At 50.0% G+C, this 27,034-nt stretch overlaps 2 protein-coding genes across 5 annotated transcripts; one reads left to right on the top strand and one right to left on the bottom strand.

Annotated features, from left to right (window-relative positions):
* The first annotated feature begins 584 nt into the window (after nt 1–584).
* On the top strand, nt 585–10,837 carry FTH1 (ferritin heavy chain 1). The gene is made up of 4 exons (XM_077818149.1): nt 585–856; nt 3,371–3,517; nt 5,533–5,658; nt 10,512–10,837. Exons 1-4 carry the CDS (start codon nt 746–748, stop codon nt 10,674–10,676), a joined length of 549 nt encoding a protein of 182 aa, XP_077674275.1. The 5' UTR covers nt 585–745; the 3' UTR covers nt 10,677–10,837.
* Nucleotides 10,838–12,304: 1,467 nt separating this feature from the next.
* BEST1 (bestrophin 1) lies at nt 12,305–25,553 on the bottom strand. Of its 4 annotated transcripts, none has more exons than XM_077818146.1 (10): nt 25,402–25,553; nt 23,430–23,524; nt 23,028–23,261; nt 19,856–20,010; nt 19,122–19,199; nt 16,454–16,606; nt 15,701–15,781; nt 14,660–14,811; nt 13,874–14,103; nt 12,305–13,837 (listed from the first exon to the last, which is right to left on the bottom strand). In XM_077818146.1, the coding sequence occupies exons 1-10, from the start codon at nt 25,551–25,553 to the stop codon at nt 12,882–12,884; spliced, it is 2,286 nt and encodes a 761-aa protein (XP_077674272.1). In that variant the 3' UTR covers nt 12,305–12,881. The 4 variants fall into 4 exon arrangements, with proteins under 4 accessions (XP_077674272.1, XP_077674273.1, XP_077674271.1 ...); XM_077818147.1 differs by having other exon boundaries at nt 12,305–13,804; XM_077818145.1 differs by having other exon boundaries at nt 12,305–14,103.
* Between the last annotated feature and the right edge of the window lie 1,481 nt (nt 25,554–27,034).

Genomic DNA, 27,034 nt, shown 5'->3' with positions numbered 1-27,034 from the left:
CAACATACGTTTTGAAAGCAAATTGTGATCCTTGTAGCAGAGGCGTTATAGAAGTGCGAAGTATTATTGTTATTTCTTTATTAATTATTATTATTATTACAAAGTGCTGCAGGTGTGGATGGTCCTTTATGGGATATACACAGCTGGGCCAGATCATCCTCCCAAGCCATGGGATGCATTATTCTGTCATGAATTGAGAGAGAAAGTGGGTGTGTGTCACTGTTGGCGGGCAGAAGGACCCAGGACTGCTCCAGTGAAGGGGTTTGGGCGGAGAGGGGAAGAGCAAGGCTCTGCTTGCACCGAGGTTGGCGTTGCGTGTGGCTCAGCGCCGGCTGGCTGCGAGCGGGCACAGGGGGTCCTGAGGGGGAGGCCGGACAGCCGCACACGGGCCCCGCGGCCCTCGCTGTGTAGCCGAGACACGCGCCCAGCGGCGCAACCCGCTGAGTCACGCTGAGACAGGCGGCCCCGCCTCTGCGCAGGGCGGGTCCCTCTGCTGCGCCGGCCCCCGCTGACGAGCGCGCGCGCGGGCTGGGCGTGGCCTCCCGGCGCGCTCTCCGACGTGGGTATATAAGGCGGCGGCGGGGGCTGCGGGGGTTCAGACCACGCGACCTAGACAGACCCGAGCCCCGGAGGTTCCTGCTTCAACAGTGTTTGGACGGAACCGCCGCCGCCGCTCGGACTCCCCCCCCGCCTCCGACCCTTGTATCCTCTCGGCTCCCGTAGCAGCAGCAGGAACAGCAGCGCCATGTCTTCGTCTCCATCCCAGGTGCGCCAGAACTACAACCAGGACTGCGAGGCGGCCGTTAACCGCCAGATCAACCTGGAGCTCTACGCCTCCTACGTGTACCTCAGCATGGTGAGTGCCGGGCCAGGCCAGGCCTTGGCCGCGTTACTACTGCGGGAGCGGGGGGGGGGGGGCGATGGGCCGGGCCTCTGCCAGGCGCCTCAGCCGCGCGCGGGGGCCCGGAGGGAGCCGGGGAGGAAGCGCCGAGTCTCGCCGGGCCTGGGCGTTGCGGCGCCGCCCGCGTTCTCGCCTCCTTTGTTGCCGGGGGGCGGGGCAGCGCTGGCGGGGCGGGCGGGGTCAGCCTTGCCCTCGCGGCCTGCCCCGCTCTCCCTTCTCCTCCCCCGCCGCCGGGGGACTCGGCTCCGAGCGGGCTCCGAGGCGGAGCCGGGTGACGCAGCGGTTCCGGCCCGGCCCGGCAGCGGCCTGGCCCGCAGGGGAGGCGCCTCCTGGCTGAGCCGCCGCGGGCGCGGCCCGGGTTTATCTGCGCGGCGCAGGCAGCTGCCCCGCGGGGCTGTTCCCGGCGCCGGCCTGGGGCTGAGGCCGGAGCAGAGCCTGCTGGCCAGGCAGCTGCCGCCCCTGGGGTGGGTCCCTCGCCCAGGGCCTCTTTCTTCTGGTGGGGGTGGGGCGCTTCTCTCTGTCGGTAGGCCTTGACTATCCGTGTGTTAAGGGTTTTCTCCCTGCTGGTGAGGCCGAGTACTGCGCCGAAGATGGTAGGCTCACAGCCCATAAGTGTATCTTTAGCTCCTCAGTGACGGACTCAAACTCTCTGGTCAGGGATGCCCCTTGAGGCAGAGAGAGAACTTCAAACTAGCCTTGATAGTAGATGGGAGTGTTTGGTGTACTTCTGAGGTGCCACATGAATTGCCACAACAGCACTAGAAACTTCACTCTTGGATTAGCAGATACTAGAAAGATTCAGACTCACTTGGCATCTCAAATCAGAGGAGAGCAGGGTTGTGTATTTATTGCTCCCTTCAGTTGTGAATTGACCTCAACTAAGTAGGTGCCTACTGCTCTGTACAAACACTGTAAACACCGATCCCTTGACTTAAAGTGCTGCCAAATGCTCACCTCTAGTCATTTGCAGTGACATCAAAGTTCTGTTATACTAGTTTTAGATTAGCTTTATCACCTGCCCAGTGGCTTATAAAGCTAATGTCTCTTGCAAGAAGAGCACATTTTGAGAAGCTCTTTAAGGGTCACTCTGCAATCTGCTCTGAAGTAGATCAGACTCTGGTATCTTTCCAAATGTCTCACTTCTGGTCATACGATCAGACTTCAAAAAAGCACCAAAGTGTGGTTAAGAAGTTAAAGAACAGGACATGCTTTTTAACATGTGACCTAGAGAAAACAAGATGTTAGAGGAATATAGCACTAGGTCCTGTACAGAGCTCAAAACATAATCCAATTTAGCAAAAAAGAACAATGTCAAAGTGATACTTGTTTATCATTTACAAACATATTCATTTCTCCAAAAGTGAGAACAGAACTTTCTACAACTTCCATTCTAAAAAAGGGCTAAGCAAAGCACAAAGAAGTATCTGGCCCAAAAATGTGTTCAGATAGTAAATGGCCATCTTAAGCTGTTACAGGAGCACGATACTGAACTGTAATCAGCATCAACAGCTTGTTCCCAATACAGTAAAAGCTGTGGTATCTGGCACTTTACCAACCTGAAAGCTCTAGAAACCAGCATTTCTGATATCCATTAAAAGTCCAGTTGGTGCAGAGCCGGCAGGCTCCCTACCTGGCTCCACATGTCTTCCCTGAAGTGGGGACATGTTCCTGCTGCTCCTATGCAGAAGAACAGCCACTGGAGGCTCTGGGCACTGCCCCTGCCCTGAGCGCTGGCTTCTCAGGTCCCATTGGCTGGGAACCAGTGGGGGCTGTGCCTGTGGGCTGAGGCAGTGTGCAGAGCTGTCTGGCTGTGCCTCCTTGCTACGAGCAGCAGGGACATGTGGCTGCTTGTGGGGAGCTGCCTAGATCTGGCACCCCAAAACCCTCCTGTGCCTCAACCCCCTGCTCTGAGCCGCTGCCTCCCACACCCAAACTCCCTCCCTCCATTGGTAAGTATAACTCTAACTTAACCAGCATTTTTGACTAACCAGCACGCGCGCGCCCCCCCCCATTCCCCCAACTTCCTGGATAACATTTTTACTGTAGTAGGGGTGTATAGCACTTCATACATGCTAAACTGATCTCTTCAGCTTCTCTTCCTTTCTACTGTCAGATTTTTAAAGTATGGTGCTCAGAAGGGATACAGTTCGGCTGGGCGGGGGGGGTTTTGAACTAAGATTTCTGCTAACTCCCCGTAAAGTCAAACTGGCTTCCCACCTCAGGTGAAGGGGTGTGCAGGGGTGAAATGGCTGGGCATGTGTGCACACACAGTCCCTTTTAGAGCACAGGTATCAAGTTGCAATCTGCTATAGAGTGGAAGTTACACCACATCCCAAAGCCTGCTAACTTGACAGCTCCGGAATGAAGGGAACAGTAGGAATGACCGAATTCAGTTGATTATTAAGATCATTGGTCTGGGAGCCTGTGAATGCAGAAGTCTTGATTGCAGTATCTGAATTTTTTTTTCAGTCTTTCTATTTTGACCGGGATGATGTGGCTCTAAAGAACTTTGCCAAGTATTTCCTGCACCAGTCCCACGAGGAGCGTGAGCATGCTGAAAAACTCATGAAGCTGCAGAACCAGAGGGGCGGTCGCATCTTTTTGCAGGACATCAAGGTTAGCAGCCATGCTAAGGAGATGCCTCAAGGGCATAAAGTGCAGTATGGTAACTTCCTCTTCTGGCCTGCTCCCAGGCTGGAAGAGACGGGCTATGAAAGCCAGTATGGGCAATCTCCTCAAATGTTGGCTAACAAGTCACTAGTAGTGTAACAGTAGGCACATAGATATTTTGTATTTTATGAACTTGTGAATAGGCACTGGGGGAAAAAATTGCAGTGCAGAGATCTGGTAAATACAACCATCCATGATAGTTTGATACTGGTACTACAGTATTTTTAATCTCCTAGTATGTATGTCTTTCCTGTGATACACAACACATTTAGTCTAAAGATGTACTCAGAGCTGGTTCTACACTGTACATGAAATAACCACCTTCCCATGCTAGTCTCTTGCAAATCATATCAACTGGAGCTCTCCCTCAGCTCAGCTTCTGTTTTGTCTTGCCACTGATGTTAGTCCTCTTTAGATTCATGGTTGCCAGGGAAACCCTAATATCATGGTGTTTCCAGTGGTGTGCTATGCCTTCACTGCAGAATCCCATGGGAGTAGATTAGCTAAGAGTCTGTAATCAACATATCCAGACTGGCTTAGTGGTGGTTTTGTATCAGCTATGTGGTATAGAAATGACTCTTTAAAGAGATTCAAAATGCTTCATTGTGAGTCTCAAATTTAAAGTAAAACTAATAAAGGCATTCAGGAGAATCTTGCTGCTAGAAGCAACTGAACTGTTCTATGTTTTTACATATCCCCAGTGCTACAACAGGTGCTCTTGAGCATCAGTCTGGTCAGAAGACTGCATGTGTTGCAAAGCCTTTCAGAACACCAGTAATTACTTAACACTACTATCTTCACTTCCTGAATAAAATCACGGGTCAGGAGCACTGGCCCTTGCACAACAAATATTCTGGTTTTCACTTCCTCACCCCTTCTTTTGGAGACCTGGGTTGGCTTAAAGCAGTGGCTTACCTGGCTGAAGACCAGATTTCCCTGTAGTACTGAGCTGCTGGTGAGTTGTCTCATGACACTTAATTTTCAGGCTGCCCACTAGGTCACTTTCCCATGTATAGAAGCTTCATTTCTTGAAACTTACATAGAGGATTGATCCACCAAACAAGGGTAGGCAAAACCCTCCACTGTTCTAGATAGTAAAGCTGTCACCTGTACATATGTGGCCTTATATTAGCAACTGTTGCTAATGTCAGACCTTCTCAAGAGAGACACCAATAAGATCACTTTGGAGAGATGGTTAGATAATGTGGCGCTAATAAAATCTTGGATAGATTTGGGACTCTTTAAACCAGGTGAACACTTCTGTAGTCTACACAGATTGTTTAGTACTAGGCTGCTCTGGGGTTATATAGATTCTTGAACAGCACCTCTATACTGCCACTATGGTAAAAATATTCCTAACTAATCTGGTAAGATGGACCATAGTTCAGAAAGGTAACTTGCCAAACTTAAACCTTCAAAGTCCAGTGTCTTGGTTCCAATGAGATTCTGTTGAACTGAGTGTCTGTTCTCTGCCCTGCTGCTGTGTGTGGCCTCTGATGGTAGCTAAGTTGTGGTATGGGGCCACCAAATGAACTTAAGTTAATTAATAAACTTAAGAACTAGGGGCCACCAAATGAAATTAATGGGCAGCAGGTTTAAAACAAATAAAAGGAAGCTTTTTCACACAGTGCTCGGTCAACCTGTGGAACTCCTTGTCTGAGGAGGTTGTGAAGGCTAGGACTATCACAGGGTTTAAAAGAGAACTAGATAAATTCATGGAGGCTAAGTCCATTAATGGCTGTTAGCCAGGATGGGTAAGGAATGGTGTCCCTAGCCTCTGTTTGTCAGCAGGTGGAGATGGATAGCATGGGAAAGATCACTGATCGTTCTCATTAGGTTTACTCCCTCTGGCGCACCTGGCATTGGCCACTGTCCGCAGACAGGATACTGGCCTGGATGGACCTTTGGTCTGACTCAGTATGGCCATTCTTATGTTGTGTGCTTTCTCTTTCCTATATTAGAAACCAGATCGTGATGATTGGGAGAATGGGCTGACAGCAATGGAGTGTGCCTTGCACCTGGAAAAGAATGTGAACCAGTCACTCCTTGATCTGCACAAGCTGGCAACTGACAAGAATGACCCTCATGTAAGTGAAAGCTAAGCTGTGATTGGAATGTGGTTATGCAAGCCTTTAATGATAAAGGGTTTGGGGGAGGGGGGCATCCATGCAATCTCTGCAACACATGCTGGGATTTGCCCCAAACCTGAGGAAGGGGTAAAATTCAGAGTGGAGCGTCCTCCTTTGAAGGAGGGCAGCCTGTATCTTAGCCCCTTTCCTACAGTTAATGTAAACATCCACTCAGTCCTATGAAAAACATTGACAGAACTGATGGGTTGTTGAATTGGCTGATAAACCACTGTGGTGTGCACATGGGTGGCATTAGGCTGTCTTGCAACCCTTTACTTCAGTTGTGTCTTGAGGGAGCTGGCTTTTTTCAACAGCAGAGAACATCTATCTGAACATATTTCTGGAAAGCTGACTGAAAATAATGCTTAGAGTGATAAATCATAGAATATCAGGGTTGGAAGGGACCCCAGAAGGTCATCTAGTCCAACCCCCTGCTCGAAGCAGGACCAGTTCCCAGTTAAATCATCCCAGCCAGGGCTTTGTCAAGCCTGACCTTAAAAACCTCTAAGGAAGGAGATTCTACCACCTCCCTAGGTAACGCATTCTAGTGTTTCACCACCCTCGTAGTGAAAAAGTTTTTCCTAATATCCAATCTAAACCTCCCCCACTGCAACTTGAGACCATTACTCCTCGTTCTGTCATCTGCTACCATTGAGAACAGTCTAGAGCCATCCTCTTTGGAACCCCCTTTCAGGTAGTTGAAAGCAGCTATCAAATCCCCCGTCATTCTTCTCTTCTGCAGACTAAACAATCCCAGCTCCCTCAGCCTCTCCTCATAAGTCATGTGTTCTAGACCCCTAATCATTTTTGTTGCCCTTCGCTGGACTCTCTCCAATTTATCCACATCCTTCTTGTAGTGTGGGGCCCAAAACTGGACACAGTACTCTAGATGAGGCCTCACCAATGTCGAATAGAGGGGAACGATCACGTCCCTCGATCTGCTCGCTATGCCCCTACTTATACATCCCTAAATGCCATTGGCCTTCTTGGCAACAAGGGCACACTGCTGACTCATATCCAGCTTCTCGTCCACTGTCATCCCTAGGTCCTTTTCCGCAGAACTGCTGCCTAGCCATTCGGCCCCTAGTCTGTAGCAGTGCATTGGATTCTTCCGTCCTAAGTGCAGGACCCTGCACTTATCCTTATTGAACCTCATCAGATTTCTTTTGGCCCAATCCTCCAATTTGTCTAGGTCCTTCTGTATCCTATCCCTCCCCTCCAGCATATCTACCACTCCTCCCAGTTTAGTATCATCCGCAAATTTGCTGAGAGTGCAATCCACACCATCCTCCAGATCATTTATGAAGATATTGAACAAAACCGGCCCCAGGACCGACCCCTGGGGCACTCCACTTGACACCAGCTGCCAACTAGACATGGAGCCATTGATCACTACCCGTTGAGCCCAACAATCTAGCCAGCTTTCTACCCACCTTATAGTGCATTCATCCAGCCCATACTTCCTTAACTTGCTGACAAGAATACTGTGGGAGACCGTGTCAAAAGCTTTGCTAAAGTCAAGAAACAATACATCCACTGCTTTCCCTTCATCCACAGAACCAGTAATCTCATCATAAAAGGCGATTAGATTAGTCAGGCATGACCTTCCCTTGGTGAATCCATGCTGACTGTTCCTGATCACTTTCCTCTCATGCAAGTGCTTCAGGATTGATTCTTTGAGGACCTGCTCCATGATCTTTCCAGGGACTGAGGTGAGGCTGACTGGCCTGTAGTTCCCAGGATCCTCCTTCTTCCCTTTTTTAAAGATTGGCACTACATTAGCCTTTTTCCAGTCATCCAGGACTTCCCCCGTTTGCCACGAGTTTTCAAAGATAATGGCCAATGGCTCTGCAATCACAGCCGCCAATTCCTTCAGCACTCTCGGATGTAACTCGTCCGGCCCCATGGACTTGTGCACATCCAGCTTTTCTAAATAGTCCCTAACCACCTCTATCTCCACAGAGGGCTGGCCATCTCTTCCCCATTTTGTGATGCCCAGCGCAGCAGTCTGGGAGGCTGACCTTGTTAGTGAAGACAGAGGCAAAAAAAGCATTGAGTACATTAGCTTTTTCCACATCCTCTGTCACTAGGTTGCCTCCCTCATTCAGTAAGGGGCCCACACTTTCCTTGGCTTTCTTCTTGTTGCCAACATACCTGAAGAAACCCTTCTTGTTACTCTTGACATCTCTCGCTAGCTGCAGCTCCAGGTGCGATTTGGCCCTCCTGATAGCATTCCTACATGCCCGAGCAATATTTTTATACTCTTCCCTGGTCATATGTCCAACCTTCCACTTCTTGTAAGCTTCTTTTTTATGTTTAAGATCCGCTAGGATTTCACCATTAAGCCAAGCTGGTCGCCTGCCATATTTACTATTCTTTCGACTCATCGGGATGGGTTTGTCCCTGTAACCTCAACAGGGATTCCTTGAAATACAGCCAGCTCTCCTGGACTCCTTTCCCCTTCATGTTAGTCCCCCAGGGGATCCTGGCCATCCGTTCCCTGAGGGAGTCGAAGTCTGCTTTCCTGAAGTCCAGGGTCCGTATCCTGCTGCTTACCTTTCTTCCCTGCGTCAGGATCCTGAACTCAACCAACTCATGGTCACTGCCTCCCAGATTCCCATCCACTTTTGCTTCCCCCACTAATTCTACCCGGTTTGTGAGCAGCAGGTCAAGAAAAGCGCCCCCCCCAGTTGGCTCCTCTAGCACTTGCGCCAGGAAATTGTCCCCTACACTTTCCAAAAACTTCCTGGATTGTCTATGCATTGCTGTATTGCTCTCCCAGCAGATATCGGGGAAAATTAAAGTCACCCATGAGAATCAGGGCATATGATCTAGTAGCTTCCGTGAGCTGCCGGAAGAAAGCCTCATCTACCTCATCCCCCTGGTCCGGTGGTCTATAGCAGACTCCCACCACTACATCACTCCTGTTGCTCACACTTCTAAACTTAATCCAGAGACACTCAGGTTTTTCTACAGTTTCGTACCGGAGCTCTGAGCAGTCATACTGCTCCCTTACATACAGTGCTACTCCCCCACCTTTTCTGTCCTGCCTGTCCTTCCTGAACAGTTTATAACCATCCATGACAGTACTCCAGTCATGTGAGTTATCCCACCAAGTCTCTGTTATTCCAATCACGTCATAGTTCCTTGACATCACCAGGACCTCCAGTTCTCCCTGCTTGTTTCCAAGGCTTTGTGTATTCGTATATAAGCACTTGAGATAACCTGTTGATCGCCCCTCATTCCCAGTATGAGGCAGGAGCCCTCCCCTCACAGACATTTCTGCCTGTGCTTCCTCCCGGTATCCCGCTTTCCCACTTACCTCAGGGCTTTGGTCTCCTTCCCCCAGTGAACCTAGTTTAAAGCCCTCCTCACTAGGTTAGCCAGCCTGCTGGCAAAGATGCTCTTCCCTCTCTTCCTCATCTCAGTAGCCTGGTGACTGGCTGTGGATTCATTCTGATTCTTAGCTTAATATGCATCTAATAGCTGTCTCTAAGATACCCATGAAGCTTTGGGCTGCTCTTATGCATGGGAGGTAAAAGTAGCTGTGAATCCTGAATTAATGTCTGAAAAACTGCAGGTCTCCTGTGAATACAACTTTATGGAGACTCCTCACAGCTGGAAACTTAAACAGAATTTGGAGGGGAGTGGGAAGAAGTTGATTTAATGATGCAGGCACATGTGTTATGAAAATCTTCTGAGATTCCATTGTAGAAATTCAGGGGCAAGCAACAAGATCAGGGGTTGAGTAAATGCTTTTAAATGTACCTAGTTGGCTTTAGTTATTTTAAGAAAACATGAACAATCGAAGTATTCAAAGGGTATAAATAGTAAAGGTTAGAAATGTAAATACTACAGGAGGCTTCCATAGCTAGAAATAATGGAAGGTGAAAGTGACTCTAGCATAGTCTTGAGCTGTGGTGAAAGCTGCTTTGGAGTTGGTTATGATGTCAGGATAAAATATCCTGATTCCAGAAATGAAACTGGTATTTATCCAGTAAACACAATCATTTCTGGTATCTAAGGGCTTTTGTGCACAGAGCTGTATGTGGAGTACAGAGGTGTGATTACTAAAGTACACTATATTGTGCATTAATTAGTCTGTGTAGACCTTGCTGCTGCATACTAAAGATCTTGTTTGAAACAGCACACATTACAAAGATTACTGATTACAGTAATGTATACTGTAATTTTGTATGTACCTTAATGAGTAATAACAGGTTTCAGAGTAGCAGCTGTGTTAGTCTGTATCTGCAAAAAGAGAGTACTTGTGGCACCTAGAGACTAACAAATTTATTAGAGCATAAGCTTTTAAATTTGTTAGTCTCTAGGTGCCACAAGTACTCCTTTTCTTAATGAGTAAGGTATTCACACAAACTCCAAAAACCTTAACTTTAGACAAACACAACTCAACTTACTAAAAATAAACCCTGAAAAACAGAAGCCCTATCAGTTTACTACTGGGCACTGGGATGTGCCTATGTATAGGTGATCTGGGATCTTCCACTTAGAATAATTTGAGATGTTTTGGTGTCTCTGGTAAATCAAAGGCTTTTCTCCTCTGGTGGTTCAAGAGTATAACCCTGTCTTAAGGAGTGGGGGGGGGGGGGAGGGGCAGTTCTTTTTCTCCCCCTGAGGAAGAAACATGTAGTAAGAAATCAGCCTCCCTTCCGCCTAACACACTGGCTTAGGAGGTAGTGCCATGCTCCCTCTGGATCTTGGGTTCTGGCACTTTCCATTCTTTGATTCTGTCAAGGCCTCCCATTGGCTGAATAAATAATACTGACTTAACTGTCTTCTCCCCTCTTTAGTTGTGTGACTTCATTGAAACCCACTACCTGGATGAGCAGGTGAAGGCCATCAAAGAGCTGGGTGAGCATGTGACCAACCTGCGCAAGATGGGGGCACCCAAATATGGGATGGCAGAGTACCTCTTTGACAAGCACACCCTGGGGGACAGTGACAGTGAGAACTAAAGCCTCAGGATAGGCCACCCATGGGTTTCAGTAGGTCTCCTAGCTTGCTGCCCAGCAGTGCATGCATCTACTGTTGGATAATGTCATTCTGTACCAAAAAATCTCACCTTTGTTTCTTTGTGTTTGTAACACCTTACATCCAATAAAGTGACTTGTTTCAAGTTTGTTTTATTTGCCTTGCACTGTAATATGGGAGTGAATCCTACATTTGGAGGTTTCACAGCATATTCCTGACTTATCCCGTGATGACCCATTTCAGAATGGGGGTCAGCTGTGTGAATACATTAGTGGGGGGCAGATCTGGCATCATTGACTGGGCACTGTTCCTTTGGGCTCACCACAGATCACAGACTATGACTCAGGGGTAGGGAATACCTCCCCACTTAATCCCTACTGTAGGGATTAGTCCATGAGTATACACTGGAGGGGGGGTGTTTGTGTGCATAGAAGACTTAGCTAAAAGCTACACTGGGGAAGCTCATCATAAAGAAAGTGGCCAAAGAACAACAACAAAGTCTCTGCTCTTCTACTCAAATGTTTATGCCCTGACCCCTCTCTAGATACCACCCCCAAAGCTTTGAGAAACACCTTGCATTATTAGCTAGCTTGCTGTGCTGAAAAGGCATGGGGGAAGAAAAGCTAAGCACTTCAAATGCTTACATGACAAGCAGAGAATGGAAGAAGTGTGGACTAATATTCTTCAGCAGGAGGTTCTCAGGCTGCCTCTAAAGACTTCCTCCAGGGAAAGAAGTGCCATACTTCAGTTTAGTTTAGATGAAAGGCAAGCAGAGTCAGTGAGAGCTCCTGAGTGTCTTTGGGATATATATATACACAGGGGAAGACGCCACATCCTCTGGAACACCAGCACCATTCAGTGTAAACTGAGGAACTGTATCAGGGCTGTGGGTTCTGAAGCACAAATCTCTCAAGGTACATACTGCAGAGCAACACTTCACTCATTTGATCTCTAGAAAGCTCATCAGCCTGTCTTTACAGTAATCTGCTGTTCCGAATAACGCTTAAAGCTTCTAGAAAGTATTGTGATTGGTGTCTGAAATGCAACGGCTTCTGTAGCTAACAAAATGGGTGCAACAAAGGTGTGTGTGGGAGGGGTGTCTTAAAATGGAAAACCTGCATGAACTAATTTCTGCCTGGGGGCTTTGATCAGTAGATAAGAGGCTTCTGGCTATTCTCCTAAAGCAGGGCTGTGGGGAAGGAGAGAGCAGTCATCCCTAGCTTCTGTTCACTGATGTGCTTTCTTGAAACTGCAATGAGGAAGTAGAGCACCTGTTGTTTGACCTCAGCTTGTGTTGTTTGTCAGAGTGCACTTTAGAATAGGATTCTGACTAAGGGGTTTTCCATTCAGAATATTTTTGAAATCTGCCATATAAACTCCTCTCCCCCCCCTTCTATTTTTTTTTAAAAAAAAACAAGAGTGCTAACACACTCCTCAAAGCACTTGGATTAATTGGTGTGGGGAAGTAGAGGAGGGGCAAAATACTTCAGGGGTGGAGAAACAGTTGGACTGTGCAAGCAATACTAAGCTTTATTATGCTCATCTCCTCTGAGTTGAATCCTAGACACAATCAGCTACCTCCAGTCTAATGAAATCACCTGCCCCATAGCTATTCAGCCCTTTCCTCCTCTCTTCCTCCCCAAACTTTACCACAATTCTAATGTTTACAAATATCCCCCTGCACTTGTTATTGGGTCTCTTGTGGCAGACACCAGTGAGTCACCAGACACCAGCTGAGTGGTGGTGTGGTTTTGTAAGATGGGTCAATGTTCCAGGCATATTTAGGAAACAGGCTTCTGAGTTAATCTGTGTCTGTGCCCAAGTTGCCAAAAGGCTGGTGGCCTATGTTGCTCCATTCTCAGGTACTTGCAATTTATGAAGAATTTTATAAAATTTTTTGCTTTAATTGTATAGGTATTCCCAAAGGTGTGACACTGAAGTTCCATGAACTGTTCTTGTACGCTCTATTGCACCATGTTCATCACTAGTAAACTCACGCTGGGAACAAGTTCAGGCCATCAGGTACTGAAGCTCCACCCTTTGGCAGTACATGGCTGGTATGGTTGTATTGCCTCTTTGTAGAAGCTCTATATGTCTTGAGCACCAATATTGTTTGGTGTAAAGACACTGCAGTATTCTTAACAGGGTGGGTATCTCAGCAGTCAGAAGGAATCAACTGGTCTCTTCATTTAGCTGTATCTATCCACCTTCCCTTCATCAGACACGTTCTCACTGGCTTCCATGATCACCTCCATCAGTCCCACGTAGTCACCCTCTGCTAAGGAGATACCGGAGTCATTAGGTGAGGGACTCTCTGCTCTTCTCTGTTCCTCAGTGTGATGAGCACTAGCATTTCCATTTCCTGTCTCTCTTCCAGTCCCAGAAACCTCTATGGAAGCCTGGACTGGAGCACTGGATGTATCATCTGAGCTTGGACTAGGAACAGTGCCTGAGTTCCCTAAGCGTGACCTCTCCAGCACTGGGGATGTCACAGGGGTGAATGAAAAGAAGAGGGGCCCACTGCCACCAGGGGTTCTCATGCTGGGAGTATGAAAGTTGCTATGATTATCCGAGTTTGGGGTGGCTGCTGGTGTCACGTTCTCTAGAGTTTGCCAGGGATGTCGGCGGCCTTTCAGACTCTTCAAGCTCTTGAAGCTGCCCTGTTTTTCATGGTCTGGGGCCTCTGCTAGGAAGGGAAACTTGGGGCTTTCCGATACTATTGATTGAAGCCCTGGGCTCCTAACAGGGGCAACCTCATTCATTTTATTGTTCAACGTGTTATTCTCTCCTTCCTCTACTGTCACCACCAGGGAGTCTGGGGCTTTTTCTCGCTCTCCTAGCCAAACAAAAGTTTCCTTAACTGCAGAACCAAGGGAGCTCTGGCTTTTGTCCACATCAGTAGCCCTGGAAGGTGACAGGTTGGCAAAGTTGTCTCTCATTGAAGTCGAACAGGCCACAATGCTGGAGAGAGCAGGGGGCTTCTTGCGTCCTGGGCGCCTGGATGGGAAGATCAGCGGGATGGAGCTGATTGGTGTCTGTGGAGCGCTATAAAAGCCAGGTCTCTCAAAGAAGGGGGTTGACATGAAGGCATCAAACTCTCTCAGTTTTCGATCTTCATTGTCCCATTGCTCATGTGAACTGGAGCCTGGGTGGGAGGAGTCTCCCTTTTGCTGATTGGCACTGCAGGGGCTTCCAGATTTCCCTACATCCTGGTACAAGCAATGAGGGAAGGGGGACAAGGGGTCATTCCTCTTGCGTGGCAGGTTCATCCGGGAGGATGACCTGGAGAAACTCGGTGACTGGACCCCCAGCAGGCGGCCCAGATGTCCCAGCAGTGGTGTAGAGTGGTTCGCCTCCTCGTTCTCTTTAATTTGCTCCAGCGGCTGAAATTCCATCTCTTCTTTCTGCATGCTGGGAAGAGGCAAAACAGGCTGTTATGTACAGTGACTATGAATTCTGGATGGAATTTTCCTCCAGAGAGTGTAGGAAGGACCTTGCTGAATGGACTTTTGCCTTCCACTAGAACAGTGAGTAGAGATCAGTGAAGCTTAGGGGGGAGGATTGCAGCACAGGGCAAGCACTGGCAAACCTCAGCCCCTGATGTCTTCCTCTGTATTGCTATGGAGAGCAGTAACAGGCACATTGTTGTGGACACTCGTGTTGGAGACAGGCAGAGGCATCATTACACACAAAGCGATGCAAACACAAACATGTTTTGACTAAGGAAGTTAAATCTCTCTCTCTCTGGGCTATATAGCCACAATCTCTTACCATGATTTCACATGGAAAGGAAGATTTGAGAAACACTGAACTCCAGCGGGGGGATATTTGTGGCCGGGGAAGAACTGCTGCCTTCCTAGAAGAGCATTGGTAAAGTCCAGAGATAATTCAACACACTGTGGCCTTGGGATGGGGTGTAAATCTGGCCTCCATTGGTAATTTCATGTGGCAGGAAAGCTTCACTCACCTAATGTCAAAGGTTGAGCCAAGAAATGATGTTCGCTTATATTCAGCAGTGGCTGCGGTGTAGGGTGGCTGGGGGTAGGACTCGTTCCAGTACAGGTCCTTCTCCATGAAGGGCAGATCCTGGTGCATGTCATCCACAGCGAGAAGGGAGACCTGCAGGGGATGATGGGAATGTCAGACTCAAGGGGGTAAAATTATCACCGTGCATGGTGCAGTACCTTCATTTAAGAGAACAAATTCTCCTCCCCAAAGAGTTTGCAATCTGACTAGGGAAGGGATGCAACAGGAAAGCACCCAATGAATAAGCAGCTGGGTTTGGTACATGGATTGTTAGTTACTAGGGTTGTTCTTTATGTATACAACGTTGTTTAAATTGGAGCGAAGGGGAAAGTGAGGGAGTCACTATTTGGAGTACGGAACGGTGTATTTTAGGAGGGATAAGAAGGTGGAGTTTGTTGCTTGGTCCCCAGTCGGAGGGAGACTGTTCTAGGCCCAAGAATCTGTGTGGAAAAGGCACAAGGTCATTGAGGGGAGAAGGGGCCAGAATGGCACAGCACAATGCAGCAGTGGGAGTGCAGTGAGACATAGACAAGTCACGTAAAGCCTTAAACATGAGCACGGGCTGGATAGAGAAGGACACAGGAGGAGCATGCAGGGACACAGCCCCTCTCGCGCTTTCGCCAGCCATCATGTAGCTGGAGCAGCATATGCAGAAAGTCACATGCTCAGTGGTGTGGCAGATCTTGTCCCATAATCTTCCATGCACGTGGGCTGGTTCCTCGGCTACTGAGGGAACAAGGAGCCGGGCTGCTTCATCAAGCATGCAGACCCCCCGTCCCCCGACACTCAGTGCCCTGCCCTAAAGTTATGCTGTCTGCAGTGCAGAGCAGGAACCAGGGATGATAGAGAAGAGGTGCCACGTGACCTCTCTCCTTGTGTTTGGAGACCTGGGAGCCATGAGTCTACTCAGTCCCTGGGTGCTACCCTATCTCCGCTCTCATCTCTGATGGTCCTGCCGTGTGGGATCAGGTCCCACCGTTACCTGCAGGTTCCTGTCGATGAGCCAGTTGGTTTCAAAATCGTCATCATCCTCTCCGAATGGGTTGATGAGCTGTTCAGCCACCTGCGCATTGAGAGCACATGGCAAGGGTTCAAACCCCCTTCCCGAGGGAGCAACCTGCAGGGCCACTGGGACCCTGTGCTCCAGCACTAGGCCTGGGAAGTAGCTTTCAGCTACATTTCTTCTTCCAATCAGCAGCAGTGAGGGAGTTGAAAAGGGAAGATTAGCTGCCCTGTGGCTTCTGGGACAGTTAGTGCTAATGTGTGTTTGCTGTTTGCTGTGTTACACTCCATTAGCCTTGCAGCTGAGGAGGAGGAAGCCAGGCCTCCCCTCAGTCAGTCACTGTAACTCCTGGATTCAGCCAGAGGGATGGCCACAGAAAAATTCTCCTCAGGGCCAATGAAGCCCACTGCCTCAGAGCACTCACCAGCTGGTCAGGCCCCAGTGATAGGTCTCTGGGCTTAGGATGTGAATCCAGATCTCCTGCAAGGAGGTGCACTCAGATACAGGGAAGACCCTGGCAGTGCCCTCAGCCTCTGCTGGCCTAGATGGAGAAAGCTAAGCACTGGGACTTGAATGTGAGCCTGTTGTATGGCAGTGCTGGATCACTCGGACAGTGGGATGTCCCCCAGAGCGATCTGAGAAACTCCTGCCTGGGTCTGGAATCAATTCCAGGCTTCCCATGTTGGGGAAAGAAGGCTCCCAGAAGGTCAGGGCATGTTTCCTTGGACTCACCTTTAACCAGCCAGCATAGAAGAAGAACTGCAGGAGTGTGAAGACAGGCACAAACAGATCCAGCTCATGGCCAGGATACCCCTTCTCTGGGTCCAAGAACTGCCGGCCAATCAGGCAGGCCAGGAAGAAGCTGTAAACGGCCACCGTGACCACCTGGGGAAGGGCAGGGGGATGCAGTCAGAAACAGATCTCAGTTCCTAGCTTGCTTTCCTTGCCATCCTTCCTCAGATTCCCCTCCAACCCCTCCAGACTACCGCAGGCTGCCGAGGAGCTCTGCAGGGCTGCTCACTCTGTGGCCTTTCTAAGACTGTGTTTCAGAAGGCAAAGCTGGGTGCTTCTCTGGATGGGCACTGCCCCAATCCACCTCCCTCTCAGCAGGAAGGTGTCTTTCTGCTGCAGCCATTTTTAAATGCCCTCCACCCCCTGCAAATTATTTCCCTGTTCCCTCAATGACCATATAACTCTGGGGACAAGCTAGACCCAGGGACAGCACTGCTAAGTGCTTTGCCCCTCTACCGCACCGTCCACCTGCAAAGCACATGTCTTTGAGGGCCAATGTGGAAATTAAGGCACCGAGTGTTTGTGTGACCTGCCCAAAGCTGCACAACAAATCATCTGCAGAGCTGGGAAGCGCAATCTGGTCTCCCTCTCCTGCCCCCAGAAAACTTCCCTGAGTGCCCCATGTCTCAGCTGGGTGGCAAAACACTGAGGGAGTCTTGCCAGCTCTGCCCCAGATGCAGAGACCACCAGCTGGGTGGCAAAGTGCTGTCTTCCCTGCCGGAGCAATGGGTCTGTTGGGTTGCTGGTTCTTGGGCTGGTTCTCAGTGGAAACCAAGAGATACCAGTGTGGCCCCCCAAATGCTGGAGGTTGCTAAAATTCCCAGCAGGGTGCTATCTGCAGTGTTGCCAACCCCAAACTTTCAAGAATCATGAGTCTGGCTCCCGGAAATGATGGGATTGATTTAAACCATGAGGGGTTTTTATATACATCTATTTTTAATTTGCCTTCTGCTTTCTCAGCCTACAGATTTCACTTGTGGCACATTTTCAAGCTTTTCTCTACAAACCATGAGGGCTGGAAACTTTCTTCTTGTTTTTTGAATGCAAACTAAGATTCTCGTGCCGTCTCCTGACGCCAGAAGCTGGGGCTTTCAGAGACAAAAACAAATATGGCAAGACTTGTGAGTTGGCAACACTGCCAGGTGCCCTGCCACCCTGCTCTGGACAAACCCCATGGCCTGTAGCAAAGCACCCAAGCCGAGATGGCAAAGCTTCAGGGGCACTTGTGGACATGTCTGGCTCACAATGTCTAGGGGAGTAGGGCCCTGGGTCAGGGGACTGTGGCTGGATATCTCTGGCAGAACTCCCATTGCAGGTGCCTGGAAGCAGAGAGAAACTGTTTCCGTTATCATGATTGAGGAGCCTGCATGGGCAGACTCTTCCTCCTTGAGCGCGTGACCTTCCTCCCACCCAGAAAGTGCAGCCTCAGCAGGCTGGTCTGGCTCGGCATTCTGGCCCTGGAGCCAAGGATCCATGGTGAATTAACAACCCCTGGCCACGCCCCATTATTAGCTGAATCCCCGCTCTGTACTCCTGGGACATGGCTTGAGCTGTGCAGTTCCCTGTTGTCTGTGGATGCCTCGTCACCCTGAAGAGCTGAACGCTGCGTGGAGCTGACATTGCGAGCCCAGGGCATTAGTGCACAGTGTGTGTGTGCGCATGAGGGTGTGAGCAGAGGCGGTGTAGCGCTGTGCTGTGCCCTCCAGGAAAGCATCCCATGGCCACCCATCGTGACCGAGCTCCTGTGGAACACCACTGTGACCAGCTGTGGCCTTGACATTCTCTTGCCTTTGATCCTGGTTTGCAGGAGAATCTGATCTGCACAGGGCTCTGAATAAATCCCCCACTAACCTTTGCCTTCACAGCCATCCGGAACCGGAGTTGTTCCTCTTTCACAGCAGACCACACTAGTGGGAGTGAGCATTGCCTAAGCAGCTGTGTTATACAAGCCAGGGGGCTGGTGCCAAGCTGTCTACCCCGGCGTTGCTGCCAGAGGTCTACTGAACGGTGAGAGCGCCTTGTGTCCAATGCAGATAAACAGCTTTCTCTGCACACCGGGAGTGTCGATGGCACCGCCCACTGCATTCTCCAGTGCCCCCAGAGCAGTGTCCTCGGGGCTAAGGTACCAGCATTGTTGAGTGGGGAGAAGCTGAAGCATTTCCAGGCTGATGAGCAGGCTTTGGAGGTGTATATGTGTAGGAGGTATACGTGTGTGTGTGTGTCTGGAGTTCATTCATATGTATGGCGTGTGTGGGGACACACGAGTCACCCACCATAGGTTTGTCTATGGGTTGTCTCTCTGTGAATTGATGAGGAATGTGGGTGTGCATGCCTGGAATCGGTGCGTGTGTGCTGGGATACACGTGTTTGCTGCATAAGTCGGTGTTTGTGTGTGTGGGTAAGTTTGTGTATGTAGGGTGTGCACTGGGGAGGGTCCATGTGTGGATATGGGGCATATCTAGGGGTCCATGGGGAGGGGTGGGTATGTGGAGAACCACATGTGTATTTAAGAGCCTTGCCTGTTTCCCAGCACATTGTGTCTTGCAGTAATTCGCCTTGCAGAGGCCATTGGGTGTGGCAGCGGCTACAGAAGACCTCCTGCACTCACCTGAGTGTAGACCAGAGGGATACTGATCCAGTCATACCCATAGAGTCGCCCACACTGGCTACGCAAGGTGTTTAGTTCCTGGAGTGGGGAACACCAGAGAAAAAGGAATGGCTCCCCTCCGCAGAAAAGCTACCTCACACTCACACTCTCCCATCCTCCTTCCCCTCCAGACTCCTCCACCAAGGGGACATACCTTCCAGGTAGGGCAGGGAATTCACTTTCTATGGTCAGTCACTCCTGGGCTCTGCCCATTCTTAAATATTGAGCTTTCTGCCCTCCCCACCACCACACTGGAGCACCAGTGGGACCTCTGGCTTGTCCTGAAGGGACCCTTTTTCTACTGGAGTCAGGGCCTGATTCTCCTCTCACACCAGTGCAAACTGGGAGTAACTCCTCTGGAGTCAACGGCATTACATCCTTGTAAAGCAGGGTGAGAGAAGAGCAACCGTCTCCTCGTCTAGAGTCCTGGGCTGTCTCAGACAATTGCTGTTCTAGTGGACCCCACACCGCATTGGACTAATATCCCATTTTCTCCACTCCATTGAGTGATAGATATGAGTGAGCACATTTCCCATTGAAATTAATAGAGTTACACCACGGATGTGATTGGTACAGTCTCTAAGCCCCACCTCACCCTCCCTGCTCCCCTGGGGGACCAGCAGGAAGCTCCACCCAGAGAGGAGGGCAGGGCTGGTTCGTTCTTAACATGCCCTCTGGCTGTTTCCAGAACTCACGTTCAGGATGCCCTGGAGCATCACGCTATCCCGGATTCTGCCCTCGTTCCGTGCCTTCACAGCCAGGTTCGAGAACCACACACAGGGGATCCAGAACTTGTTGTGGGGAGAGTTCAGGCTCTCAAACTTCTTGTGCTCTTCTGGGGTCATGAGGCCTAAATGGGCAAGAGCAGATGGGGGATGGAAGACAATGAGAGCCTCTCCTTTCCAGTCTTTCCTTGACACATGAAAAACCCGCAGGGAAAGGGAAGCCAGGGGTGGGTGTTCACCTAGCAAAGCAAATTGACCCACACATCAGGAGATTCCATGGAGTCAGGGAAGTTCTGCCGCTCACAGGCTGGCCCAGTCTCTTGTGGAAACTCATGTGCCTGTCCCCACATGCCTCTGGCCCTGCAAATCAGCAGGCCAGCTTTGGACCAAGGAGAGAGAGGATCCAGGGGCAGAGCCCTGAGGGCAGCAGAGCCTGACTGGAGTTCTGACTGGTTGGGGATTGTGCCTCTCCAAAATTTTGGCATGCACCTCTGAGCTCTCCACTGTGACACACACAACCTCCCACACCGGTTGTGTTCCCTGTCTAGAGGTCAGCATTGCACATCCTAAGATTGTCCTAAGAGTTCTCTCATTGTGGAAAATCAGTCAGTGTTCAAAGGGCCAGGCTCCCACTGTCTGATAGAGAGGGGCTCATTCCTGCTGCCACATCCCCTGTGCATCTGATCTGGTAGTTCTTTACACCTATGTTGCACTCGGTGGCCCTTATTCCTGGGTCTGAGCGAGCTGTGATCTGTGTAGGAGCAGAGGGGAGAAGGGGGAAAGCTCTTAAGCTATCTTTCTTCTGTCCTGGTCTTTGGCCGAACCAGTCCTGGCATAATTTTGAGTAGCCCAAGTAGTTCTAAGTGGTGCAAGCTGGAGTAGTTCCAAAGGGCAGAATATCTGTGGGGTAGGTCCATCTCGAGGCAGGGTATTTGGAGGCAATTACCCTAAGAGGGCAGGTAACTTCCAGAATAATTACCCAGAAGGGGCAGAGTATTGATAGGATGGGGCCCATGGGTCAGGGTATTTCCAGTGAAAGCATCTGTAAGCACCAGGTATTGCATGAGGCGTTTACACCAGAGGAGCAGGATATTTACAGGGTCAGTGCCATGTAATTACAAACTTCTCTGGAGCAGACTGCAATTACCCTGTGTACCTAGTGAAGCCTGTCTAGGTCTCAGAGCACTCACACCCTGAAACCTGGCGTCCTCTCTCCTTGTTCTCAATGCTGGGGCTCACTGTTGCTTTGTAAGAAGAGGCTTTTATGGAAACCCACTGGGGACAAATGTGCGATGCATTAGCTCTGGAATGTGTCATTCATGTCAGGCACTCATGCCTTTTGAAGAGGAATAACAGATGTCCCACCCACGAAGCACCCCCCTAACAATATTGGACACATCCCACACAACTAAATAACCCTTGCAACACCCCTGATAAAAACTATTATCATTCCTTTTGGTAAATAGGAGGAATTGTAGATGGGGAAACTGAGGCACAAGACAGCTGTGGCTTGCTCAAGGTTCCACAGTCAGTACGAGAACTAAAACAACCAAATTGCTGGCTTCCAAACTGCTGCTCAGAACGCACCTTTGAATCATAGACTTTAATCACAGACTTTAAGGTCAGAAGGGACCATTATGATCGTGTAGTCTGACCTCTGCACAACGCAGGCCACGGAATCTCACCCACCCACTCCTGTAACAAACCCCTGACTTATGTCTGAGCTATTGAAGTCCTCAAATCGTGGTTTAAAGACTTCAGGGTGCAGAGAATCCTCCAGCAAGTGACCAATGCCCCACACTGCAGAGGAAGGTGAAAAACCCCCAGGGCCTCTGACCACGAATCCTATCTGGTCGAGATCATTATCAACAAAAGGCCTTTAAAGAGATGAAATCTCTGACCACATCGCTACTGTCTGGGGTTACCTGCAGCTAAGCTGCTGTCAGAATTCTCTTTGCTATGAGCTGCTCTATGTTTGAAGTAAACCTGATGTTCAAGGTGCTGATTTGCTGATTGACAAAGACAAACCATATTTAACAAAACCAGAGAAAACAAGGTAAAAAACTAAAAAGCTGAATGAAAAGCAATGACCTTCAATGACCACCAGAGAGCGCAACAATCTGAGAAACAGGTCAGGAATGCCTATGAGACTTGCGGATATGAGAGACTCAACTTTTATTTGCCTTTATGTGCTTCTTTCATCTGTGTTATTCTCTTAATGTGTACTCCCTCCCTCCCCTCCAACAGTACACAAATTGTCAATAGCCACCCCCCCATGAGCATAACTTACAATGCTTAATCATGCACGACAATGACTGATCCTGGGCAAAATCCACCCCAGTGCAGGAGGCCTGTTCAAGCCCCAACACTTAGATTCATGCTGAAGTCTCAAGTAGTGCAGAGGACTCTGCTGGCCCTTTGCAGTGGGGGGAGCATTTCACCATGTCAGCGCAGCTCATGAGCAAACCTACACTAACAAAGTGTCAATGGGAGCAGGAATGAAAGCCATCCTGTTCTGCTCAGTGACGCTACAGAAACAAACCAGAGCCTGCCACTACATCTTGCTGATGAACCCTGCAATAAAGAGCAAGTGTGTACAGCCCAGTGTCCTCAGGAACAGCCCTGCAATAACAAATCAAGGCACACAACCCCAAACCTGCAATAACCAACGTGTGTGCATGTGCACAGTAGAGGACAAATTCATTGTGATCAGAAACTAGCCTTCAATTGCACTATTCCGAAGCTCAAACAACAGGAAAAAACATGACTGGCTAGGTCGATCTCAGAGATGCATTCTCTCCTAATGACATAGGGCTCAAGCCTGAGCCGTTCCTGGATGGGCTGGGAGTGCCCCAGAAATCTCAGTGGCAGGTGATCAGCACCTCCAGCAGTCACTTCGCACCTTACAGGATTGTGCCCATCATGCTCATTGCCTGTCCCCGGCCCTTCTTGTCCGGGTCAGACAGATTCGTTTGGATTTCACAGATTGCCCCCCTCGCCCTGGTCTCCTGAGCCACGCGGATTCCAGTGGGTATCTCTGGATCCCGGGGCCATGCAGCTGTTGCCCCCACACCGCGGGGCCCAGGCAGCCCTCCCAGGGCTTCGGCTTCGCAGCTGCGCTAGAGCTGGAGAGGGGACCCACCTGCTCGCACGATGTGCTCCGTGCTGGGGAAGCGCTTGTAGACAGCGGTGCTGACGGAGCGGAGGATCAGCACGCTGCAGAGGTTGCTGTAGCGCATCAGGGTGCGCCTCAGGAGGCGCCCGTACTCGTCCTGCCCGTCCACGTTACTGGAGACCAGGTTCATGAGGCGGTCGGGCCATGGGATGCTCTCGTACTGTCCCCACCAGCGAGATACCACCAGGGTCACGTAGAAACCTAGGGCGGAATTGGCCGAATGAGTCCATCCAGACACCTGCCTGATGGAGCAGGGTCTGCGGGGGAGGAGTGGCCGGCTATGTCCCCGGTGCATCCCACGGGCCTGCAGCGCATTGTCCGGATCGGAAGGGGAAGCACCATCCCACTCCCCAACCGCACACTCCTTACCCAGCACGAAGGACACAGGGATCAGCTCAGCATAGTTGTTGCAATACAGAGCCAGCTTCTCAAACATCAGCCTTTGGCTTGCATTCAGGATCAGCCTGCAAAGGAAACCCAGAGGCACAGTCTCGCTATCAGCCGCTCAGAAGAGACTTCACCCTTCCCAGCCCTGTGTGGATGGGAGTCCATGAGCAAAGCCAATGAAACCACTATGCTCCCTGACCTAGGAGATGTTCCATGGGAAACACCTCGCTTGTCAACCCAGGAGAGGTGTCCCAGGGAGCTCCACTCTGTCTTACCCAGGGGACGCACCACAAGAAACATGTTGCCATCCCATCTAGGAGATGTCTGTGCTAAAGGAAATGACACAGTGGCCAGCTCAGGAGATACTTCCTGGCCTGCTGTGAGGCAAACTAGGGCTGCTGGCTCAGGTGCTGCAGTGAGTTTGTCAGCCCTCAGGCATACAGTAGCAGAGACTGCGTCAGATGACCCCAGGCTCAGGTATTTCCACAATTCCAGCAGAGGTGCAGAGCAGAGCAGACGGAGTAACAGTGCTACCCAGCCAGGAGCTCTCCTGCTGCCTCGCAGTGCACCAGACTCCAGCTGCAGCCCCAGTCCCGCCTGAACCCTGTCCTTGCCCTGCAGTAGCCTCACTCCAGCCGTGTCACTGACCTGCTCCAACCTTTCTTCTGCCTTTGGATCCCCCCCCAGCCCCTGGACTCTGACTATCCAGTTTCTACCTTCGGCGCCTGTCTGGACTCCGGCTTTGGTATCAGCTTGTCTTGTCTCTGGACTCTGACCACCCAGCTTCGATCTCTGGCTACACCTGGACTCTGGCTACGGTTCCGATCCTGTCTACAGACTCTGATTTCGGTTTTGACTCCAGCCTGCCCCCAGATCTTGATTCCAGGACCACGCTTGGCTCAGGCCCAATCCTATGCCGAGCTGTGGCCCAGGCTGCAGCCACTAGGCCTGACTATCGGAAGCAATGCCTGACCCCTTCTTTCTGACTCCATGGGCAATACGCAAATGTCCAAGCCAGGAGAGGCGTAGTGGCCAGTACAGAGATGTTGTACGATACCAGAAATGTACCATTGAACTGGATTTAGCACCCCGGTGAATTTAAATTAATTGTAATCTCTATTCTGATGCCTGTCATTCAGACTCTAATAGTAGCAAACTGGGAAGGAGCTGCTTCTGCCTTTATACAGAGCTGCTTTCCTGCCTTGGCCTCAGTGCCACCTAGATACACCTTAGCTCAGCTGCATGAGCTGAGTGACTTTCCCTCCAAGAAACAGAGTCACAGAACACATGACCCCCGCACCAGACTCCACGACAAACTAGTAGCCCCAATCATTCTGTCTGCTCCATGAGAGACACCAGAGGAAATGCCAGGCTGTGCCATCTAAGGGATCTCTTCCCAACAGCACCCTTCCGGGGGTTATCCTCTGTACTTCCACTATCTAAGCCCAGAGAAACCATCTTCCTGAGGAGTGGAGATGTCCCCTGTATATGCACATCCAGCTTATCTGCATTAATTTAACCATAAACTGCTCTTTTCTGGAAGGATGGGTAACCATCATACATAACTTACTTTCCCTTCACAGAGAATCCAGGCTTCTTCTTAGGAGAAGGGTCACCCTGTGTATATTTCACGAGTAACCTCGGAGAAACTCTAACCCCATTGATAATGAAAAGCTGTCAGATAGTAAACTATATTGGAACAGTGAGGAAAGAGCTTTCCTCTCTTCACGTCTCAGCAGATCCAGGGAGCAAGTCTCGGCTGTTCTTGGGAAATGGAACCTCTGCAATGCATCATCACTGACACTGCTTCACCAGGCTAGGACCTGAACTGAACATTTCTTGCCCAGTTCCTTTTCCCCAGTAGCCAGTATCATTTTCCTCCAACCGACACAGCCCGAACAATGGGCAGAACCTGGATGGGTCTCTCAGGGCTCAGTTGAAAGAGGTAGCTTACCTGTAAGTGAGGCTGATGCTGAAGTAGAGAGTGATGAAGATGAAAAACTCGCAGTAGAGGAGTTTGTAGATACTCCCTTTCCATCGGATCAGGAGCTGCGAGAAGGTTCCCAGGCGGGCATCAGCTACTCGATTTGTGTACGTCACCGTCATCACAGAGCCTGTGAGAAACAAAACATGGAGACACTGAGGCCATCAGGAAACCTGCTAAGGGGGTGGAAGGAGGCTGGGGTACAGCAAGGGGTACACATGATGAGCTAGTAAAGGATTTCTGTGCAGTGTGGGGACGCTGTCCAGAAACAGCAAAACTAGGAGTCCATCCCAGCTGTGCACAGAAACTCAGGTTCTTCTCTTCCTGGGGACACCCCAAAGTCCATTTCAGGTAGGCCCAGAAATCCAATTCAGAGAATCATGCCACGGCCCATTCCTCAAAAGCAAACACAGTCCAGAACATCAGGAAGTAGTGAGGCTGGCCCATATGTGCTAGCTGGAGGTGGGCCTGTTGAATTTCCTATGGTTTAGGTTGGAGCTGAGCCCTGGCACTTTAATGAAACATCTGGACTGGTAGCCTCTGGCTGTGGAAGACTCAGAAGGACATATCTCTACCTGATTTACCATTATCTTTCCCTGATTTACCATTATCTATCTATCTAGGTGTTTATACCATGCCCATCACCTCAGTATCTGGGTGCCTGTAGAACTTGTAGATTTGCTGTCTCAGGAAAGACAAATCTTGCTAAAATACACCATGTTTCTCATAATTTTTTTGAAGGAATCCTCAAAGGATCCACTGCAAAAAGCCTGGATCAGATTGGTCTTGCATAAAAGATCCATATCCAGTAACCTAACCCACAACAGAGCAAACTTTGTTGCAAGCAAGAAGTCTGGCCAGTGTCCCAGGGAGAGCGGAGGGCAGTGGTGCTGTGGGGGAAGCTGATGGTGTGTCCAGGTCTCCTTGAAGGGACTGTTCAGGCCTTTTCTCTGAGAGATTCTTCCACTGGTAACTGGGACAGTTACCAGTAGAATCCATTCTGCTGCTGGGAGGGGGAAGGGTTTGCCAGCTTTACCCTTCCTCCCTTCCCAGGACAATGCATTGCTAAGGTCTCTTTGTGTTGGGATTGATGTTTGACTCTTGCCATTCCCAGCTGCTGAACTGAGGCTCAGGAACAGGGAAGGGGCTCTGTCATTACTGTTATTCAGTGCTCCTGGACTATGCTGGATGGACAGCCCTGAGCATGGCCAATGGCAGTGCTAGGTGCCCCTCCCAAAGCGCCTCTGTAGGGACACGAAGGGAGCACAGTCTCCATTCAGTCCTTGGTCTCTCTTCAGACGTAGCTGACGAGGGGGCAGATTGGAGCCAGTTGCGATGGTGGATTTTGACCTGTTCCCTTTTGAGATTTTGAGATCTGGGCTGGGAGCACTAACTCCTGTCACACAGACCAGCTCAAAGCAGCCACTCGGTGGTATCAATATTCAGCCACTAACTGACCTGGCCTAGGTTTATCCTGTGACCTAGTAGCAAAAGGCTTCCTATTCACTACCAATTCCTTGAGCTCTGTAGTGCCCCTTGGATGGGTGGCAGAACCAGCTTAAAGTATTTGAAGGCAGGAACGAGAGAGAAAGGGTCACACCTG

This window comes from Eretmochelys imbricata, chromosome 6, assembly GCF_965152235.1.
Source record: "Eretmochelys imbricata isolate rEreImb1 chromosome 6, rEreImb1.hap1, whole genome shotgun sequence".
Lineage (NCBI taxonomy): Eukaryota > Metazoa > Chordata > Testudines > Cheloniidae > Eretmochelys > Eretmochelys imbricata.
Note: the sequence above shows the minus strand (reverse complement) of the source record. Positions and strands in the feature narration are given on the sequence as shown.